The sequence below is a fragment of the Melozone crissalis genome, unplaced genomic scaffold (assembly GCF_028551555.1).
Source record: "Melozone crissalis strain CALT ecotype California unplaced genomic scaffold, PUWL_Pcris_2 ptg000029l_1, whole genome shotgun sequence".
Lineage (NCBI taxonomy): Eukaryota > Metazoa > Chordata > Aves > Passeriformes > Passerellidae > Melozone > Melozone crissalis.
Genome location: NW_026535807.1, coordinates 4,797,380 through 4,820,463, shown reverse-complemented (window position 1 = coordinate 4,820,463; position 23,084 = coordinate 4,797,380). Strand labels below are relative to the sequence as shown.

Sequence of the window (23,084 nt, the reverse complement as noted above, 5' to 3'; positions counted from 1 at the left end):
GATTTGCCTACCTGGAGTGTCTGCTTTCCAAGAGCTGCTCGTTTATGGATGACTTCCGGAGGTGAATTCTCTCCACGCCAAGGGACTTTGGTGGGGGAAGCCTTGGAGAAAGCTGTGCAGAGCTGGGTCTCTGTGCTGCTGCAGGAAGTGATTCACTGACTGTTGGAAAGGAATTGGCGCTTTGTTAGAGCAAAATCCCTGATATTTGTGCCCTGTGTGCAAATCTGTGGCCCCTAAGGAGAAGCACTTTGCAGTACAGAGACAACGACAGGAGTTATGGGTCTAGAATAGATTTCCTGCCTGCACTGAGCTCTCTGCACACAGACAGGACATTGTGGAGGCTCCTACAGATCCCAGCAGCACTCAGACTACACCCAGCTTGGGGCTGTGCCAGATCACAGAATGGGAAAACATCTGTTTGCAGAGCAATCCTTCCCAGAGACAAGCAGACAAGCTCAGCCTCTGCAAAGGCCAGTTCCTCTCCCTCAGCTTCCAGCTCTTGAAAATGACATTTTAAGAATTAGTTTTGAAACACAACCTGAAAGAGACTGACTTCAAAAGCGACTGAACGAGCAAAGGGAACTGACAGACACATTTGGCTGAAGGCAATTGGGAAGATGCTGGTTTGATCCTTGTTCTCACTTTGCTTAGGGCACAACCAGGTCCCGACAGAGCCAACAGGAAACTCCAACTAATACATATAAATGCAGGACGAGCATCACAGAGAGCACCTTCACAAGCCTGGCTCCACTTCTACAAACAGGAATCAGGTGAAAATTCATTTTATGGCACCACCTGGTTTGAACAAGTCTAAATCAGGGACAAAGTGAGATCAGAATCAGGCCCAAACCGAAAAGTGAGTAATAATTTAGATAATGTTTGTCCCCAAATGATGATTATCCAGTTTAAGGGAGAGGCAGGCCAAGTCCTTTCCACCTGGTGGAACAGGGTGTGAGTGTGTCTGTGGGTGTGTGTGTGAAATGAGTAAGCTGAGCAAACACCAACCCATGCAAGATGCAAGCTCACCAGGGAGCAGATAAACGTAAATAGAGCGTTAGTATCTGTGACTATTGCACCTTTCTCTAAGTTTTATGATGGCTGTGAGGGCAGAAGGGCTGGGCTAATTCTGCCAATTTGTAAGTCCTTCAGTTCTAGGCCAGGCCCTAAGGAACACGGATTTGACACTCACAGTGTCCTCAGCTTGCAGGTTGGTCATGTTAAAACCAACTTCCTTCTCTGAAGATGACTCAGGCCAGCTGACAGAGCAGAACCTTTCAGAAACTAACCCATTAAGAGGAAGGACATTCCTGAGTAGCTATTTTTTCCTCTGCTATAAAGTAATTTATCATTAAAAGCCGCCAAAATTAGAGAATAATATAATGACTTTTACTGGAAGGGACCATAAAGGTCATCTCATTCCAACTCCCTGCCATGGCCAGGGAAATCTTCCTCTAAAATGCTTTGCTCAAAGCCCTGTCCAGCCTGGCCTTGAACACTTCCAGGGGTGGGACATGCTAAAGGACATTAAGTCAAAGAAATATCTCTGAATGGACAAACTTATTGGGAAAAATAAAAGGTAAGCATCTTACCATCATCATAGGTGGTTGCGTCTGACAGGGAGCTGCTCTCGGATGGAATTATATCATCTGTGAATAAAAGCAAACACTTTAAGCATAAAAGAGCCAACATCAACTTACAAACAACTTAATACAGTTCATTTTCTAGAGTTTCAGAGCCAGCTGATACTTCTAACACTGCAATCCTTATTCTTTAGCCTAAAGACAGTCCTGGTGCATCATCACTCTGTATGTTCACTGCAGTTCAGCAAGCGACCCAGGTAATTATCAAAGCAGATTTTTTTTTCCTCTTTTTTTAATCTGCAGCAGGAATCAGGCCAAGATTTACAAAGGTGTTTTCCACCCCACTTCCAACAGATCTCACAGGGTGTTTTGGTGCTTCAGTAGGAGTCAGGAGCCTACACAGACATGCAGATCTTGGCTGTTAGCAGCTAATCTCCTCTAGGTACACCTGAAACCCCACCAGGTAGGTACAAAAAAGCCTTTTAAAATTTGGCACTCACTTTTGAGTGTTTCATCAGCACGCACATCCTGTTTCAATTAAACTAAGATCAATCCAGAGTAGTTCCACTGATTTCTATCAAGGTATTGCAAATTCCAGCAACACAGAAAACAGGAACTGTTCCATGGGCGGACTAATTTTTTGGTTTTTTTTACATTTTGTTGTTTATTCACAGCACTTGACTGTACCTGTCTCACCTTGATGCTACACAATGAGAAGCAGCCTGTCCTCAGGTTTGGGGCAGACCACCAGCAGCAGAGAAATGAGGCTGAACTAGAGATAATTAACCCATAGACAGCTCAATCCCTAGGCTGTTTCTGGCACTGGTGGGGTAAAAAACCTCCATGAATCTTCAAGCATGGGAGAAAGGAAGCAATAAAAAACGAGAGTGGCAGCCACTTTGTGCATGACACCTGCCTGTGCCCCCAGTGCAATGTGCACTGCTGCTGCTGTCACAGCTCGCTGCCAGCAAAGCTCTGGTTACAAGAACGCAGCAAAGAGAGCAGCTGTTCAAAACCAGCAAAAATCAGCACTGGCCCCTGCCCTGGGGGGACGTGTCAGACCACCGAGGATGGGCTGCAGCTCTGCTTGCAACCTGACACTGGGAAACAGCTCCAGGGGAGCTGATTAATGTGGGTTTGACCACAGGGTGGTAAAACGTGGAAGTGGGCCCAGAGTGGGGAGGAACAAAGGCTGCTGAGGGAAAGAAAAAAGCCAGCCTAAAGCTACAGGGCTGGGTTCAGGGGGGTGTGCAGTGCTGACATCCTCAGATATGGTGACATATCTGAATTGAAATCCCAGGTCTGTGAAACTCCCTGCAAAGGAGGAAGAAACTCTGGGCTAGAGAGGGAGGAAAGGGAAGAGAAAGTGGAACACGGAAAGCAGTCCAGTATGTCCTTCACCTCCTATCCCTTGGGGCTGGAAACAGCTATGGTTTGGTTCAATAAATCAGTGGGACTGTTTAACATATTACTTGCAACAAGTAATTCCCTGAACTCACAGACTCGAGTGACTCATCACTGCTCAGCCTCCTGAAACCCAGACCTGGAGCCCGAGAGCACTGCTGGAGATGGTGACAAGGTTACACACAAAATCAATTACTGAGCAGGGCACAGCTCTGCTCCAGGTAAACAAACACACACTGCAGGCTGAGAGCCTGGCACTGGAAGGGAATGCAGTGCTTATTGCTGGCTTGGACAGCAGAGAAAAACACTGCCAACAACAACAGTGGCACCCAACAACAACAATGGATGGATGGATCTCTGCTCACCAGCCTTCCTGGTCATTGCCACACACCAGGTGCCCAGGAAATACAGGACCTTCCACAATCACTATCCACACTGGTGAGCAAGGGACTGGAAAAACAGATGTCTCCCTCCCCTCTGTCAATCAGGAACAAGCTGGGCCACATTAAATGCTGATCATCAGCCTTTCAGAATAATCATTTGTGATGATGGATAGCCCAGTGATGCTGTGGTGTGTCAGGGGGAAGGATCCAAAACTCCTTCAGCTGGCTTGGATACCAACAGGTTTTCACACATTATCAACAAAGCAGCAAGAATCTCACTTCCCTTAGGAGAAACACACTAAGAAGGGAGGGGCCAGGAGTATCTGCTTTTGCTGTGCTCATCAGTGGCAATTGGGTTTAGTAAAAAAATCTGTTTGCTACTCATTGCATTCATAAACTCCTGAAGTTTTGTGGGAAAGGAGGAATTTTGAATCAAGAAGCAATGTCCTCCATCCTCCAGAACACCCTGCCTGCACTGATTCTGCTGGAACTGCAGCACCACGGGAGGGATGGCAGAGATGTTCCATGTGGCAGCTCAGATGCACAACTGCACTCATCCTCATCCCACCAGGAATTCAGGCATCAGAAAAGCTTCACCCAAGGTGCTGCTGGAGCCTTTCTGTGCACAGCACCTTCAGCCCACACCTGCTGCTGGAACATGCCTTGCTCCTAAAACTGTGGCCACTCTGCCCCCAGCCTACACCAGTGCACCGAGTGTATCACATGCAGCAGTTTCATTTTTTTTCTTATTTAACTGCCTTGGAGAAGATAAAAACCATACAGAAAAAACGTACACAAAGTTTCTAAGTAAGCCAAATTGCTCTTTTCCCCTCCTGTTTGCATCAGAACATGGGGAATTCCCTCACCTGGTAGAGCCAGAGTTGATTTCTGGGTTGGTTTTTTGCCACACTTGATTCTGTATTCATTTATGGAGTTTTCTATCTCTTGCAGCTTTTTTACAGCATCAGCATACTCTTGTTTTCTTTTCTTCTTCACATTTTTGCAGAGGTCTGGCTCGCTGGCAAGTTTCTTTGCAGCTTCTACCAGCTTTTGGTGTATGATAAAATTGCTCTCCAAGTCCTGCAAAGTAGGATCCTGCAAATCCATGAAAGAGGTTATTTGCTTGTACTCCAAAGAGAAATTATCAATGAAAGTCATTAATAAAAATGTCTATTTTTGTGGTGATTAAGTGAAATTTTGAGCACAAAATGCAGAAATAGCAAAGTTCATACACAAGACAATCTCAGCGTATGAAAGTCTGAGATCTTATTTCTGACTAGAGTACAGTTTTGAGATCTCATGGGCAAGGTCCAAAGTTCTGAAGCCCAGGTGACATAACACATACTCTTAAATGCAGGTTTAGGCTGCTAAACCTCCTGCTATGAGTCCAACCCGGCAAACATCACTCAAAAGCTCTCCCTACTTCAGAGAATGTAAAAATGGAAATTGGTATCACCATACCTACGTAAGAGGGAGTTTCAGGCTTTAATTAATTGTTTGTAAACTACTTTGAGAAGCTCAGATGAAAGGCACTGCAGAAGTGCTAAGCAACAGGTTATTAAATCTGGTCAGCAGGATTTTGGTTTAATAGCATTTAAGCAGTCCACAAAATCACTTTGCTGCAGACAAGGAGCACACCAGCCCTGAGAGGCAGGGCAGTGAGTTTCTGGTGAAGGACAGATGCCAAGTGCCCAACACCTACTTATTTGGATGATACAGCTTGTTAACAAATCTCACAAGGAATGAGGGGGAATGGAGTGTGTCCAGAAACTGCAAACATCTGAATTACCCTATCACTCGAGTCAGTCCCTGCTAGCAAAGTCCATTTTAGCCTCTTGAGCAATGCAGGGAGGTTTTACTGAGGTGGAACCTCCATTAAGCCACAGATAAAACTCCTCCTCCTGTCACCTGTCACAGAACTATGCTCACAGATGATTTTGCAAGGGGGACAGAGCACACCCTTGCCACGTTCTGGGTTCAAACACCATCCCAACATGACACAAATCAAGGCTCCAGAAATGCCACGGGCTGCCAAACGGCATTATGCACCTGATCTTCTCTAATTAGCAGCAAAACATCCATTAAAATTCATGCAGGGATTCAGGCTGGGTGAACTTCAGGCCTTTAGCAACAGCCGATTTCCTGCTCAGTTCACCGCGTGGCTGAAAAACGCCAGAACCCACCAAAGTTTCCCACTCCACGCAAACAATTTCCCACTCCACGCAAACAACTGCCCCAGCTGCCTCCCCTTAAACCCCTAGGGAAGAGCTGGACGATCTCCAAGGGCTTTGGAGCGGTGTGGGCAGCCCAGCCCTGTGTGCACACAAGGTGCCGCGCTCACCTCCTCGCTGGGGAGCAGGTTGTCGTCCAGCTTGAACGCGGTGCCCACGCGCCTCCTCACCTGGGGAGGCTCCTCCCCTGCCCCCAGGGGATACTCCTTGGGCATCTTCCCTGTCAGCTCCTGGTGGGGGACAACACACAGGGCTCCAGGTGAGGCCCAGGGGGAGGAAAGGGCTCCCACCTGCCCGAGCCCAGGGTGGGGTGCAGCTCTCTCACCGCCTCGCGCAGGCAGATTTTCTTCAGCTCCTCAACCTTCTGAAGGAGTTTCTCCTGAAGGAGTTTCTCTTTCTTCTTCAGTTCCATAATTTTCTCCTTCTTTTGTTCTTCACTGACCTCTGAGTCCTGAGAGCCTGGAAAACACATGGTGTTATCAGAGGATTTCCAGGTAAAGGCCATTTTAATGGGCTGGTGGTCTCATTTCCCTTTTTACAAACAAACCCCATTAAACCTGGCTACTTCACATTTATGTGCAGTGTTACCTGATGAGATCAAACTGCCATTGCTGGCCATGATAAGCTGGTTCTTGGCCTCCAAAGTCACCAGCTTTGACACTTTTGGAGTTCCCATCTCTGTCAGATCCATGGCGATATCATCCAAACTTCTGGCTGACGGAATTTTTGCCTGAAGGAGTTAAAAAAAACCCAACAGCCTCATTGAGTTACCTCTAATTAACTTCAGAACACATCACAGAAGATGACATTTCACACATCATCTCCCACAAAATTAAGGGCTAAAGCAACAGCATCACACAGGTGCTTGTGGTATTCAAGGGCTGTTTGGCATTCTCTTCCCCTTTCCCCAAAAACCTGAACCATCTCCCAGCTCCAAATCTCTGCAGCTTTCAAAACAAACACAGGAAAGGAGACAAAAGAAAAGGCAGATTAAGCACCCAGACATGGGAATTCCCTCTTCCATGATTACACTTCCACAGGCCTTAACTGCAGGCAGGCTAAAATGGACTGAATACCAATACCAGCACTAAGAAACTGCTCAAAAAGCTGACAAAACCAATCTGCAGTTTTTCTCTGGAGAGTAGTTCACCCGTGGAAAAACACATGCTGAAAGGTGTTGAAACTCATGCTTGCAGTAAAATGCCTCATAACTTACTTTGCTTTGCTTCCTGTCCAAGTAAAACTGGTGCTGACTGATTGCCATCACCCAGATGGACTTGATCAGGGAAGTGTTTGCATACCAGGTCTGCACCACCAGCCCACTCTGACCAAAGGTCCTTCTTGACACTGAAATCCTGAGGAGGTGAAAAGATATGCCATTTCAAGACAGGTCTTTGAGGTTTAAAGTCCACAATGCCTCTCTCTCAAACAGATGAGGCTCAGCCTTTATTTCAGGGAAGCAAAAACTCAGATTTCCTTCATCCCATCACCCAGTGCTGCTGCAGATTTGGCCGTGACAAACAGTCCTCCTCCTGCAACTCCCAGAATGGACACACAGGGATCTGAGAGGACACTCAGAGCTGTGACAGCCCCAGTCTGCCCCACCAAAAGCTGGATCAGGATCAATCCCAAAGCCCAGAGGAAACTCAGGGGTCAGCTCTGAGGCACCGCCCACCCCATCCACCAACAGGTGATGATGGTGGGCAAAGATGAACCCCGATGGCAGAACCTCCTCAGGCTCACCTGCGGGGATCGTGCACCTCCACAGCAAACTTCTTCTCACGGAAATACAGATTTTCCAGCTGCTTCCATTGAAATAGCTGCGAGAATTGGGAGAGAGAAGCAGAACACGGTCACTAAATCTCCAAACCTCTCACCCCAAGGTGATATCATTTCAGCAAATTACAATTCCTGCGTATCTTCAGCTACGGCATGGACTGAGCAGTAACTACATTCATAACATCAATTAAAAGAAGCACGTAAGTATAGGATGCCCCCTCAGTAATTTCACACTCTTACAGACAATGTGTTGCAAATTGAGGATTTTGCCAGTGACAACATCTGCCTCCATCAATAGCACATTTAATTTCACTGCTAGAAGTTCCCAGAGATCTTGGCAGGGCAGCTAAAGTAATTTTCTCTCTGATTAAACGCAAAAATCTCTTTACAAAGTAATTGTATAGACAACTATGGTCTACTTCCCTAGTCAGAACATCCCCAGGGAATGGCAGCAGCTTGGAAAAACCAAAGTTTTTTCTTGTGAAGACACTCTGTGAGACATCCAGCGTGACATTTTGGAGCAGAGGTACAGCATGTACAGAACAACAGCAGCTACAGGAGGAAGCCACCCCCAGCACATCCTCCTGCTAGAAACCCACGTATTTCCTGCAAAGTGCCAGCTGGGAGAAGAGATCAAAGCCAGTTGGGGCTTGGCAGCTGCACCCATGGGATCAGAATTTCATCTGAATTCGCTCTCCTTTCGCAGCAGCAGCACCAGCCCTGCTGATCCCCCTGGGGATGGATGAGCCACCAGGGGCTGCATTTCCCAGCCCGGCCTCGCAGGTTTGGGCAGCAGCACCTCCTGCCCCCTTCTCCAGCAGTGCCTGGATGTGACCCCCATGGTGTCCCCAGGGATGTCCCCCTGACCATGAGGGGCACACAGGTGCAGCAGCATGATGGAGTTCACATCAGCTGCTCACACGGAGACACTGGGGGTGCTTCCACCCAGCTGGGCAGGCAGGGACAGGGTTAATGAGAGATCAGCCCTGGACACCAGGGATCCAGCCAAGGCCCTCACAGCAGCTCCCTCCTTCCCCCACTGGAGCTTCTCCAAAGCATCCAAAGGTGCAAACGCCACACCAGAAACCCCCAGGACACACAGCATCCCCGCTGGCCTTGCCAAAACCTGACATTCCATGCTAGCTCCCACTACAGAAACACTTCAGGTTTTGTAAATAAATGATGCATCAGGCTGTGATGCATCTGAAGCATTTCTAACACCATGAAACATAGCCCAGCACATTGGTGTTTCAGGGGAAAAGTGGCTCTTTCAGCAGCCTTTCCCTCTGTTTAATTAAAACTTTCCTAGGAATACAACTGCCTATTAGAACCTGCCACAGAAAAAGCAAAGTCAAGTGGAAATGCGATTTACTAGAATTAATAAGTTATTTTCTCAATGGTTGTGGAAGTTTCCCTCTACTGCTTAAATAAGTTTATGTTTGTCTCACACACTCCTGCCCAGCCACAGCGCTGTCAGAAACGCCTCTTTACAACTCCGCGTGAACTTTGAAAATAAATACATTTACAAAAACGCCAAAGGAAACAACCCGAGCAGTCTGCCAGGACATTGAGCAATAGGTGCCCGTGAGGGCTGATCCCAGCCGGGATCCCAGCACAGCTCTGGCTGTTCCCCGCACTCACCTGGCCGCATGAAAATAAATACATTTACACAAACGCGAGAGGAAACAACCCGAGCAGTGTGACAGAACATTGAGCAATAGGTGCCCGTGAGGGCCGATCCCTGCCGGGATCCTGGTATTGCTCCCCGCGTCCCGCACTCACCTGGCCGCATGAAAATAAATACATTTACAAAAACGCCAAAGGAAACAACCCGAGCAATGTGCCAGGACACTGAGCAATAGGTGCCCGTGGGTGCCGATCCCAGCCGGATCCCGGCACAGCCCCCCGCGTCCCGCACTCACCTGCCCGCAGCCCCGATCCCGATCGCGGCTCCCCGGCCCCGCCGGGCAGTGCCAGGGCTGGCACGGGCAGGGCACAGCCGTGCTGTCTGTCTGTCTGTCCGTCCGTCCCGCCGCTGTGCTGCGGCAGCCTCGCCTCCCAGCGCTGACACACGCCTGACATCACGGCCCACCCGCTCCGCGCCGCCCACACCCCGCTGTTCCCCAGATCCAGGGAAAAAAACCCAACAGCGAGCGAACAACGAGGATTCCACCGGGGGGCTGCACCCCTGGGAGTCCCCCCGGGTGCCTGTGGGCCCCAGGGCCGTGGGGGCTGCCCGGGGTCCCCGCGGAGCCGCGTCCTGCCCCGGCAGCCCTGACTCACACCCAGGGCAGCAGCAGGTTCCACCAGCAGCATCATCCCGGCCGCCGCTCCCACGCCCGTAAAAGCCATGGGCGTGCTTCAAACATGACCTCTGCAGAAAAAACTGCCTCTTATCGTGGCGGGAGATGATTCCCCGTCCCCTTTTTATCACTTCCTTTGGGGTTTTCCCCCTCTCCGGATGCGCTCGGCGTTCCAAAGGGTTGCGGGAAAACGGAGCACCTGTCCCAAGGTGAGGAGGGGCGCGTTTGGCAGGAGGGCAAAATGGAACAGCCCCGGGAGCTGGAGCAGCCTCCTGCCCTGGCAGAGGGACAGAGGGACACGGGGGTCTGTGCTAATGTGACACCAGGATCACTTCCAGTGCCGAGGGGAAAAAAAAAAAAAAAAGGCGTTTGCATTTTTAAGAAAACCTGCATGGAACTGCCTCAGGATGTGGGTAGAGCTTTGCTCCATTTCCTCCCCACCCTGTGAGATCCATCCCAGCCCAAAAGGAGCTGACGGGCGCCCCAAGCATTCACAGCGGGGTACATTCAGCACAAAGACATCTCTGCCTCCTCGCACAAAGTCTGGGATAACTGCAGCTCCCCCCTCTGCTGCTCACATCCCAGGCATAGAAATTGTACCCAAGACACATCTTTGCTCCTGAGGACTAAAAAGTGCCCTGTCCTCAGACTATCTCACTTAAGAGCAATATAAGCTCCTTAGCTATCACCTCATCTGACAAACCCTCCTAAATCAGGTCCTTGTTAAAAAAAGGCTGGTGATTAAATGAACGGCTTTAGGTAAGTTGTGAGCCAGTAATATTTATACAGATGCAAATAAAAATAATCCTGAATAAAGTATTACACTTTCCTGCCTAACACACTTAGATTCGTGAAAGGCAAGAGGGGAAAAAACGGACTCAGTACAAATAAGGACAAAGCAATAAAGTAATAAACTTTCTTCAACTGAAATTTTTCTAACTCATGGTCAAAAGGCAACACTCAGGAAACCGTCAGTGCTCCAGAGATATCCTGCTCCCTTCAAATACTCTCTATCCTGTACAGACATGTTCCTAAATAATTCCTAATTTCAATCTTACCTAAACTAAATGCATATTTAAAGACAAAAGAGTGGTAAAAAAAAAAATCTGGAAATCTGGAACTGGTTTTTGAGGGCTGGAAGAACAATTAGGAATAATTAAAATGTTTTTGTGGAAGTTTTGCAATGTATGTTCCCTTTAACCAGATGATTAAGTCCACCTGAGCTAATTAATGTTTTCTTAATAGCCTTCCCCATCCATGTAGGTTGTCAGATCCTTAAATGCTCCTGAAAACTACTGAGCATCCCAGGGGCTCTGACTCTGAGTAAAACTTGGCCTGGTCAAGGTTGTTTTTCTGATATTTTTTTTTTTTGGTAGAAGGCGGAGGTGCAGCTCTGATCACATCTCATTGCCCAGGCACCTCTGTGCACCAGCCAGACTCCTACCACCCACCCAGCTGCTGCTTCTCCAGCCCACGAGTTCAGGCTTCCCTGTATTTCTGCTGGGATTCAATTCCAGATACCAGGGAGCATGGAAAAAGGAATTGCTGTCCTTCTTGCGCAAAAAGAACCATAATAGTTAAGGCAGCCCAAAGACACATGGCAGGGCTAAGTGCTGAAACACCTTAAAAGCAGCAGCTGGTTTTTCACCTGGCTGATCTGGTATTCAGTTTTGAATAAAATGCAGGTTTGTCCTGGCCTGACAGCAGGAGCAAACTGGCTCAGAAGAACGGCCCTGTCAGGATTGCAGGAGCTGCCAGAGACCCTGCCCAAAGAGCTGCTCAGGCTCCTGGCTCAGTATCACTGTGAGCCTGATGGATTTTGTTTACAAAACAATATTTTAGTATTTTTTTTACAAAGTTTCTTTTTGCACCGAGGTGTAAATGTGGAGAGCAGCTCAGCGCAGGGGCTGTGTGGCCACAAGCTGCTGCACCAGCCCACTGCGCCAGAACTGTTCCCAAGGTTAGTGACAAATTCTGACCAAGAGCTAAATGACCCAAATCTCAGGTTTTCCACCCAAAGGGTCTTAGGTTAAGGTCAGCATGAAGTGCAAGCCATGGCACAGAGTTTTTAGCAGCCTTTCCCTCGGGAAGCACTTCCAAAGCACCTCGTGGTACATGCGGTGCCCAGCACGCAGCACCTCAGGAACTGGCTGGGAACAGCAATCTGCAGACAAATCTGGCAATTCAGAGCAAGGAAACATAAAAGATTTCTGCCCACAGGAATGCACCCCACCCGAGGAGGGAAATTACCACCCTGGCAGCACAGGCTGTGCTTCAGCCCCTCTGCTGCTCTCAGCTGTCTGGCACCCTGCCTGCAGCTGGAATCCTGGGTCCCACTGCTGCTCTGCCTGCCCGTGGAGAGAGGCACCTGAGGGATGGCAGCAGAGCCAAACTGCCCCACCTGCAGCAACTTCTGAGGGAAGGAGGCAGGCAACTCCCTCCTGTGCCAGCACAGCCCGGCAGAGCTCACCTGCAGGCATCCTTCATCCCTTAAATATTAAACCAGTCCTCTAAAAACCTTTTCAGTCATGTATTTTAATTCCTTATGATGCTTTTGTGTCTGGTCTTCACTAGCACTGGCATCACAAGACTGAGAGATGTCTCAACATCAAAATACCCCAAAACATTTGTGTTTTGCAGCAGGTGACGTTCAAGCAACTTTTTGCACATCTGGAAAGAGCTGAATTTCAGAGCAGCCTCATAAAACCTCTGTGTTTTTTTTAAGTAATTATGTGAGCTTAGTATCTTCTATCTAAATCAATGGCTTGGTGAGAAATAAACACCATAAAAGAAATCTCTGCCTAATTAGAGCTGCCTGCTGAGAAGGCTGTTCCAATGCTGCTGTGTTCTGAACTATTCAGCAAAGCAGGACAGCAAATTTACATGAAGTCAATGTTCTGCAAGGGAAAACTTTCAGCATCAACTCTTAGTATATGTTCATTTAAGAAAGAAGTATCATAATACCTCCTCCTCACAGCTCAGGAACAATGCATCCCAACAAAGAGAAAGTAACGAAAAAGTGTCAGGACGCTTGCAAGGATGAACACAGAGCTCCTGGACAAACTCAGTCACCCAAAAGACCCCCAAAGAGGGTGGGAGAAATACAGAGAAATTGTCTGAGCAGCCAGGGGTCTGGTTTGGAAAGCTAAAGCCCCCAAAGTATTAAATCCAGCCAGGGATATTGTGAAGGTGATGAGGCACTGGCACAGGATCCCTGGGAGTGTCCAAGGCCAGGTTGGATGGGGTTTGGAGCACCCTGGGACAGTGGAAGGTGTCCCTGCCATGGCAGGGGGGTTGAAATGAGATGATCTTTCAGGTTCCTTCCGGCCCACACCATCCTATGTTCAACATACCCCATCATTTCAAAACGAGTACATGCTAATAAAAACACTTCTGAAAACACAATGCAGTCAAGACATCAGGCAGTAGAAATTATATTCTTGGACATTTGACACAATACCACAGCAAGATTAGTTCTTCTCTTCAGATAACAGAGTTAATTTATCACGAGGGAGTCGCCCACAGAAACACAATGAAGTGGGAGAACAAGTCAGAGAGCCAGCAAGCTGCCTTCTCCAGCCCTCAGAGGATCCTCACATATTGGCTGAACGCAGAATAAACTCCACTCATGCCTTAATACACCCTCCATTAACAAGACTTACATTGTTTATCTCACCAGTGAGAAGAATGGGGTGGAGATAAAGGGAGATCTACTCTGGCTTGAAATGACAAACCAAGTCCTGGGACCTGTTTTATACTTTTCCTAATTGATTCAGAGGATGCTGGGGACAGGATCTTGGCATGCCACCTCACAGCAAGCAGAGGCACTTCTCCAAGCAGGAGGTGACTCTCAATATTAACTGCAACTGAATGAGAATATGTTTGCAAAGCAGCAGGACTGCAGAGCTAATCCCAGGTCTGAGCTCAAATCTGAACAAGGGTTGCCAAATCCAGTCTGTTTTAATGCCCTGTGAGACTTCAGGATGATAATCAAGTGAGCTCAGTATAACCTCCAGCCAGCGTGGAGCCACTGCTTTTATCTACAAAGACAATTTTCATAAATGACACACAAAATAATTCTCCCTTTTCAGTATTTTACAGACCTGGAGCCCAGCGCTTCCCTCAGTGCCTCAGCTGGCACTCCTGGGTGATGGGGAACACTTGGGCTTTTCTAGAACCTGCTCCCAAAGCAACACAACCTCCCAGGAGTGACTTGGAGCAACAAAACTCCCTTGTCCAAACCATCTCAGGTCAGCCAGCAGAATATTAATAGCTGGAGCCAAACCTCCCCAGCCAGCCGTGCACAGACAGACAGACAGACAGCCAGGGCAGGTTCTCCAGGTCCGGCCCCGAGTCACACACTGGGCTCCCCTCAGCCCTGGCTGATAGGGATCTGGGGATTGCTTCACCCAGGCCTCTCCTGCAAGTTCCTTCCTGTGAGCAGCTCTCAACCTTGGACTCCATGCACTGGTGTTGATCCAATAACAAAACCTTGGGATAACCACTACGCTCCAAGGCTCAGATTTAGGTGTCTTGGCCTCAAGACCTACTTGGATAAAGCCAAAGGATTTCACTTTTTTAAAAGGGTGGTTATGTTTCTTTGGATTTAACTGAGCCTCCATTAATGGGTGCAACTAATGTAGATTTTATTTCTATTATTAATAGTAAAATTTTATTCTAAATATGGACTTGGCTCTTGCAGGATGCCTGTGATTCTGCGGTGAAGCAAACACACCTGAGAGCACTGCAGAAAAGACAGGGAGCAGAATAAATCTCCCTGGTGTGAATACACTGCAGCACAGGCACCAATTCCTATTAAAAAAGCCTCCCATCCAAAATGCTGCAGCTTTCCCACCACAACCAGTGTCAGAGGGGTTTGCACACCCAGAGATCCCCTGTAGCTTTAAAACTCAGGAAGGCCAACTTGGTTTTCATTAGACTTGGACTCAGCCTTTCCATCTTATTATTCTCTATTTATCTATCAGCTGCATGTATATTTAAACATCACCAAAAGGAGAAGGGGAGCACAATGAGGATGCTCTTTCCCAGATGGCTGGGGATAAACACAACAGCAGTTTTGATCCATGGTATAAACAGCTGGATAACACCAGCACACGGCAGTTGTGAGTTTGGCTCCGTTCCCAAAAAGCAAAGCAAGAAAATTCTGCTAAATCCAGCAAAACTAGCACTGCTGCTCCAAAAGACAGGAATAGTTCACATGCCTATTCCCCTCCTGCCTACTGCTCCAGAGAGACTCCTGGGAGATTCAGGCAAGCTGTCCATACTCTTCTCTCTCTGAAATAAATTCTGGTACATTCATAAATATGAACGAACAACAACACTGATTAAAAGGAATTTCTGCTTGCTGCATCACAGGCAGCAGGGCTGTAGCTACACTGAAATAAGCAGCAGTATCTCAGCATTTTAACTCCAAACCCAAGTCCGAGTGTGGGTGCCCCTCTAGACCTGATGTCTGCTTTTCCTCCCAGAAGTGATCCAATTCCAATCACTTACCTAAAGTGCTCTTTGTATTTTTAAACCCTGAAACATTTTTCATATAAAGAAACTGTTTGTATATTTACCCACTTGTTAAAGGCAACCATGGCTCAGGACAAGCTGTGGCTTACATCATTTTTGTCCCTTTGCACTGACACCAGGAAAATCCTTAAGGACACTACAGCCATATCCATCCCCACAGTTTCAATGAGCTTACTGTAATTAAACCTTCCACCTGCATTTAGGCTCCTCTCTCTCCCCTTTAAATCTCTATGCTCTGTGGTATAATTATAATTTCAGTGGAGCCAACAACTATTCTCATTTCCATTGTCATGCTTCTGCTGCAGAGATGACCTCTGGTTTTTATTTTATTTTTTTTAAGCACAACTCCTGCTGCATTCAAAGGCAACGCCTCGTAACTAACTGTAGCAGGGTGTGACTTGGTATCTGGGCCCTGCTGACCTTAAAAAATTTTCTTAATCTGCCTGGTTGATGTTGTAAACTGAAATCCCACAAGCATAAGAAATGCTTGGCGAAGCAATGCTTTCAGCCAGGCAGGCTCCATTTTCTTGGAGAGCATTGCTGGTCACAGCTGGACATCTTGGCTGCAGAATGAACTTTTCCTGGCTGGAAAATCTTATGGATGTTGCCTAAAATCAGGGAAGTGCTTAAGGGCAAGAGGACCTCCTTGATGCTCTCCTTTGACATTCAATAGCTTCAAGTTGATTTGATTTACAGAGGGTTCCTCCTGTGTCTTTTAGTGCAGGCATGGGAAGAGACATCTGGGATAAAATTCTGTATTTTACTACACAAAGTGAAGGAGGACATGAGAGCTCACCCTTGGACACAAAGGTACATAAATACACCAAAAAAAACCAAGTCATAGCCTGCTCTGGAAAAAGACAAGATCAAGTTGGAAGCTTGAAGGGGGGGATCACTCTTTAACAAGGAAGTTTTGTTAAGCTGTGCTTTTTGGCACCAATACACTAAACAATATCATTTTGCAAATGTAAAAATTCCCTGGCGGGGAGCACAGCTTCATGTGAACTCCTGCCCAGATCATTCCTGGGGAAAGAACAGCAAACTCCCAGGTCTCCATCCCCTCATGGCTTAGATGTTTCAGTGAAGACACTCTGGGAAGCAGTGGGTTGGAAAAAGAGAAGAATGAACTCCAGTGCTTGGCATTTATTCTCAATTTCCCCTTAGAATTTATGGAAGCACACACTTCAACAAGCCTTCAATTTCACACAGTTCCTCTCGTATTCTGCCTGTATCAGCGGAGCCTTTTATGTTCCATGCACAGAAAAAACCCCACCTACAAAAGTGAAGTGAAAACACTGCCCGAGCACAAGGCCTTGCAGAAACACAACTGCCTCATATTTCTGTAGTTATCCCTGGGGGCTGCCAAAATCCCCATCCTGAGACCACCAAACTCAAGACACACAAGCCAAAGCTCCCAAAGGGAGTTTCCACTACCTAGGAGAGGCAGAGATTTACTGCCTCAGTGCCAGCAGAACTCTCCTTCTGCCTCCAGCCTTTGGTCTTTTGCCCACCACTCTAATAAGCAACAGCTTAAAAGAGTAAATCCTGACATGCAACACCACACCATGTTCCCCCTACAAAAAAAAATCAGATGCAAAAAAACTTACTTTTCTGGGCTTCACTTTGTCTTGTAAGTCATACTGGCCGATTCCTTTGTAACTTATTCCAAGCCACCACGGGATTCCTTGTTTATCCTGAAAAAGGGAACGTCTACGTCAACCAAGAGCTACTTAAGAATGAGGCAATTCCAGGATTAGAGCCCTTTTCACTCTGTGACAAGCACAAGTAGGTACAGAGCAAGGATTTTTCTGGCAAACAAATTGAGGTGAAGGTGGAAACTTTCTCCCAGAGGCACAAACCCAGGCGGTGGCTGAGCAACGTGGGCAGAAAAGCAAGAGTGCTGCTGGAACAAGAGGGTGTCACTGCTGGAGGAGTGGCTGTGAAGGGGAAGGACAGGGGACAGGGAAAAACTGTGGCCAATGACTGCCAATACCACTAAATTCAGGCATGGGCAGCCACAGGAGGAGACACCAGCACAAAACAGCAGCTTCTCAGGTACCACAGTCATGGCCATGACTCAAAAGCAAGGAGACATCATCTCTGCTGAGCTCTTCTGCACAAAGCACTCTGGCCCCGGCTCTGCTCTACAAGTGGGAATAAATGGGGTATTTCCATCACTCTCCAAAAGTATTTCTCAGCGTCTCCCCACTCCAAGCACGCACCACTAATCACCTGCCACTTAGGAGGAGTCCTTTCCACATTCTATTTTTCTAATCTTGATTAATGTCTCTGGGGAAACTATTAGCTGCTTCAAGTCTAGAAGTGATATCCAGTTTAATTAAGATGATAGGAATTTAGCTGCTGATAGGATTACATAAAGGTTTTACAAAGATTCCTTTCTGCTGTCTGGAAACAATTTTTAAAGTACATTGAATGGGGAAAAATTACAGAGGTTGAAAAATGTGGGGTTCCATACTGATAGAAGGGCACTGAATCATGCAACTGCTCCTTTAGGAATGCAATCCCTCATAATAAGCTCAGCAATCACATTATCTGTAGTCAGTTACTGACCTTTACTCCATAGTAATGAACTCCATATGTTGGCAAAGCTTCCACCACTTTCATGTACCTGCAGACAGATTTATAGCATATCAGATTATTTTCTCTGGAGGAAGTAATATCTATTAACATATTTTTTTCACACATACATCCAGGACATGTCATTTATCATCTGCATATTTTGAAGGCCTTAATAGCTGAAGGCCCATATTTTCAGAAAAAAAACTTAGCATCTTGGCTTGGGGAAAGATAGGGTATTTTGGCCCAGCTAAAGCAAAAGGAAAATTTCTCATACAACAGAAAATTTAATCTTTTATCAGAAGGTCATAGAACTGAAAGCAAAAATTCTGAACTGAACATGTGAGCCTTTTGGGAAATGTTGGCAGTAAAGACCTGCCCATAATTATTCCATTATGAAGCTCTGGTTACAAAGGACAGGCTCCAAATGAATATGTTTATGCCATTGTACAACTGTTTCATGAGGCAATTCAGAAAACCACTGAACAGACCATTTTTCCCTTGTTTCTACTGCAAAAACACCACAAATTATTGAGACAGATTTACAGGCATTGAGGCACGTGAGAAAAACTGCAAGGAGTCTGCACTGTGCAGCCATGGCCATCATCTCAAACATCTCATAACACATCCTACTGCATCTGCTTGTGGGAAGGACACTAAACATTAATGGTAAATGAAAAATACAATTCCACAGGCTCAGCGGGCAGCTTGGAAGACCTTGATGTTTTGAAAGCCAAATTCTGAACATTTCAGAATTTCTTACAGGACTTAGGGTAATATGCAGCCTTAAGAGTTTGGAGTGAAAATTAATTGATGGCAAGCAAGGTATGGAGAAGAGTCTTCCAATAAAGTAAGATCCAAATAATTTATTTTGTCTTTGAGGTACCCAAATGACTGCACAAATTCTGAACTGCAAGCCTGTGAAATGTGAGACTTCAAATAATTCCACTTTGCAATGTAACTCAATAAAAAGAGAATCTGACAGATACAAACGACATCATTTGCAGGCAATAATGACCCAAAGAGTCTGCCTTGCCATTTCTCAACCAAAAAAGAACAGGAGAAAAGTAAAAATACCATCTTCACAAATTAACAAGTGTCATACTCACTGAACAATGGCTTGTCCTCTGGTCAGACCTTTAATTTGTGTATAATGCTCAATTACTCTGTCCTCACTGCAAACCAAGCACAAAACCCAATTTAGAGGCTCAGTGACTTTGTTCATGTGCCGAAGCTCAGCCACCTGCTCAGCACGCAGAGAAGGGTCCCCCTGCCCATTTCTTGCTCTGGTTTACATTCTGGTTCTTGCAGATTTCTTTCCCACCCTTCATTAGGCAGCGTGGAGCTGCCTGGCTGGTCCCCACCATCACATCCTGCCTTCCAGACTCATTAACAAACCATTTCAGATCCACCTGTTCTGCTGCAGATGCTGCTGCAGAAGAATGGTGCTAATTGTGGAAATTCATCTTAATGTTCTAAAGGACCCAAACTTCAAAGCCTGGTTAATGCTCCATATGCAAGACAGAAGAAGTTCAACCAGAGCTGCTTTCATTCCCATCTATTTTCTCCCCCTGACATTTCATAGGTGGAAAAAACCACGCATTTGTCAGCAATGACCTTTTTGCATTTTTCCTGTTACATATTTCAACATTTTTGTTTCGGAGGAATGCGAAATAAAATATGCATTTCTGTGTCAGACACTTGAAAGCAAAGAAAAACCCAGCAGTGTTCATTCAGAGACAAACAAATAATAAGCAAGCATGGTACACTTGAAAATCCATCACGTACACATCAAGCCTAAAAAACCAAAACAAACGAGGAGGTTGAATTTGCACAAAGGGCATAAATTCCAAGGAAACAATATCACTGATTCATCCCAAACGCTGTGTTCCTTCCACAGCAAATTCAAGCCCCAGAATTGGAACTGTCTTTCTCTTTCCAGCCTTTCTAGATTATTTTCTTCCCCTGTCCTGTCCAGAGGAGCTGGGTGGGCAGCTGGCAGCCAGCAAAGGTCACCCACCACAAGGGCTCCACTGTGTGACAGAAGAAAACTGAGGTGCCCTCTGCAAACCCAGGCCTGGCTGGAGTTCAGAATTCATCTCCTTCTACTGCAGGGTCCCCACATACTCTGATCCAGCAGTTTCTGACACAGCAATTTATTATGAGCAAACTTTCAAGGAGGAATTTCCATCAGATCTTGCATAATTTATATCCTTCTAAAAACTGGAAATGCTTGAACATGAGCAATCAGCTCCATGTCCTGGGCTGAAAACTTTTAGAGGAGTTTGCAAACTGCTTAAAAGTGATCTTCTTATTATCATTCACAGCAATGATTTACATTTTAAATTAAACAGCTCACCAGTAAGCAAGGGATGGATGCTCCTGCAGTGTCTTGGTAGGAAAGACAGGCAGTGTCTTCAAGTCTTTTCTGGTGTTCTCATCACTGAAAAAGAAAAAACGGCCCAGAGTCAGTGCTAGTGAATCAGAGATGGACTCACCAGTTTGGGCAGAAGGAAGGGCTGTATTTGCTGCTCACAAACGTGGAGAGCAGCCCCATGTCAGGCTTTCATAGCAACGTAACTCGAGATGTCCTCTCACATGACAGTGATGGATATGGTGTCATGCTCATTATACACACACGTGATGCTCAGGCCACCACCATATCAATATTTATTTTGCACACCCTCATTTTATTTGCTGAGTGCAGAATGAGCCCTGAAACAGCTGCAGGAGAGCCCAAAAGTAAGGCTTGCAGTGCTAAGTTTTGCTCTGCCTTTAACAATACATTTCATGAAGCAGTGTGGTATGTGTTAAATCACAGAAATTTAACAGTGATCTGATCCAAAACAAAGGGTTTCAGTTCGTACATTTTAAGTGAAAACAGTACTCCTGGACTGCCCATTGTACAAAAATTAAATATTCTGGACTCTAGGCCCAACCTGAAATGAAATACAGGAGGTCTGAAGTATATGAATGCAATTTGTCACTACAGAACCCTGGCAGAATATTTAAAACCTATTTACAGACATCAGTAAAATGGTTCATATTTTCTCCTCACACGGTCCATTAGTTAATCAGCTGAAACCTGCACGCCCCATCTGGGCAGGATTTCTGCATGCCTTCAGCACCAGCAAGCACCAACACGACTTTTCTATGCAAAGAATGCACCAGTCCCATCCATCAGCATCTGCCTCAACTTTGCCCAGGCTTTCCTTGAAGGTGTTTTTTCTGCTCCCAACCTCTCCTGTCATCAGATTGAACTGTCAGAGTTTCCACCAGAGCTACCATGGGCGCTGAGGATGGAGCTCTGCACATGAAGGACACAGCAACCCCCCTTTTCCACAGCTCCAGCTCCCAGATGCCACATGGAAAACGCAGGAGATGAAAGGTTGTTTTGTTTTGTTTTTCTGTTCCTCGGGAGCACAGGCTAATGGCTCTGTGCAAGGCTCTTCCCCAGCCCTGAGTAAAGGGGACCACCTCTGGGGACAGGGGAACACTTCAACCAACAGCCTATTTATTCTTCAGCGTCTTTGATGAGGCTGCCAAGAAGGGGTCAATTAGCACCGAGGAGTGCTGCTTGCTGCACTCTTCTGCCAGGAATATCCATTTTTCTTTGCGAGCTGGCCAGCACCCAAGTGCCACAAACGGGGACAGCTGGGTAGAAAATCGGATCTCTCCTTCCAGCGCTCAAATGCAGGCAATGCTCACAAAAGCTGAGTTTTATTCACCCCTTGCAGGCCTATTTTGATGGGATCAAAAGGCTGCAGGACATCTCAGCTTGCAGAGAGAAGGTGGATTACCAGGGGTTTGTTGGTCACATGGAAATGCAGACACAGAGCACGCTTTTCTGAGGCCTCAGAAACCACAGAAAAGAATAAAATAAAAAAAAACCAAACAAACAAAAAAACAAAACCAAAAAAACCCAACAACAACAACAAAAAAAAACCAAAAAAAACCAAACAACCCCCCCCAAAAAACCCCAAACAAAACAAAAATACAAAAAAAACCCAAAAAAACCACAAATCAAACCCAAAAAACCACCCAAAAAACGCAAAAACACACACACACAAAAACCCAACAAAAACCCCAAAACCAACCAACCAAAAAAACCTGAAAAACACACACACATTAAAAAAAAAAACCGCAATCCAAAAAACCCCAAAAACAAAAAACAGCAACAAAAAAAATACAACATGGCCTGAACTCTCTCATAAAGCTGGATGGCTTGGCTCTCCAAGGTCCTGTCCAACTTCAATCATGGATTCACAGGATAATTGATAATTATGATACTTAAACCACAATTTTCCTCCTATTTTTAAACCTGATTTATCACTACAATGGCTGCTCTAGCAGGCAGAGTTGGCAGAGAACTACAGTGAAGTAGGAGAGGTTTTGGAAGGAAGTACTAACAAAATAGCTCATTTTTGCCAAACAAAAGGGCTGTTTCTGTAAATGTCAATTCTCAGCCCCGTATTCATAATCAGAGGTTTAATGGGTGGTCATTAAACCCTTATTTAGTAACCTGGTTTTAAGGGCTGAGGAAATAAGGAGGCTGATGCTGGGGAGCCAGGGCAGAGCAGGGGACAGCTGACACCCAGCTGTCACCACTACACACGGGTGGAGAGGCCCCAAACTCTCCTTCCCCAACCATCACAGAGCCAGGAGCCTCCCCATCACTGAGAAATGCCACAAATCCTGGCAGCTGCATCTCCCATGCTCTGAAATGCCACCTTCTGTAACATTTGCAGCCTCCAACAGCACTACTTGCATTCCTGTTGGGTTTTTGGGCCCTTCACCTCTCTGTTTGGTTTTTGGGCCTCTTGACTATCTAAATCTGGCTAAATAGCAACTTTATCCTCATCAATGCCAAAAGGAGGGTGCTAGTTAAGCCTGAGTGATGAGTAGCAGCTCATCAATATGAAAATGTCTACCACTGAATTTAAATTTTGAGGGCCGGCCAGCAGAGCTGGCTGCAAGCAGGGCCTGTGGGCTCAGAGCTGGGGCAGGCAGTGATCAAAGGGCTGTCACCACGCTGGTGCCATGACAGGGGGCACGTCCCTGCAGCAGTGACCCAGAACCACAGCCCTGCTGCACACTGTCAGCAGGCAGAGCCCACAGGGCTGGGACAGCTCACAGCAGAGCTGGGCCTCCTCTCCTCTCCTCTTCTGCCAACCTACAAACCCATCCAATTTCTCGCAGTAACACTGATTTTATGAGGCAAAATTGGCTCCTGGGACTTGTCTTCCTCACGGGACCCAACCTCACACCCTGAGGTTCAGACTCCATCCC

At 46.5% G+C, this 23,084-nt stretch overlaps 1 protein-coding gene across 1 annotated transcript in view; it reads right to left on the bottom strand.

The window, feature by feature from the left end:
• Window positions 1-23,084, bottom strand: part of FRMD4B (FERM domain containing 4B) — a 77,297-nt gene that overhangs the window by 5,610 nt on the left and 48,603 nt on the right. The window contains exons 8-19 of the mRNA XM_054280880.1: window positions 20,155-20,238; window positions 18,905-18,970; window positions 17,790-17,847; window positions 16,826-16,912; window positions 7,342-7,418; window positions 6,815-6,953; window positions 6,187-6,328; window positions 5,924-6,057; window positions 5,709-5,828; window positions 4,234-4,462; window positions 1,590-1,646; window positions 12-159 (exon numbers count right to left, since the gene is read on the bottom strand). Coding sequence (XP_054136855.1) covers window positions 12-159; window positions 1,590-1,646; window positions 4,234-4,462; window positions 5,709-5,828; window positions 5,924-6,057; window positions 6,187-6,328; window positions 6,815-6,953; window positions 7,342-7,418; window positions 16,826-16,912; window positions 17,790-17,847; window positions 18,905-18,970; window positions 20,155-20,238 — 1,341 coding nt within the window. The remainder of the gene's footprint in view (window positions 1-11; window positions 160-1,589; window positions 1,647-4,233; window positions 4,463-5,708; window positions 5,829-5,923; window positions 6,058-6,186; window positions 6,329-6,814; window positions 6,954-7,341; window positions 7,419-16,825; window positions 16,913-17,789; window positions 17,848-18,904; window positions 18,971-20,154; window positions 20,239-23,084) is intronic.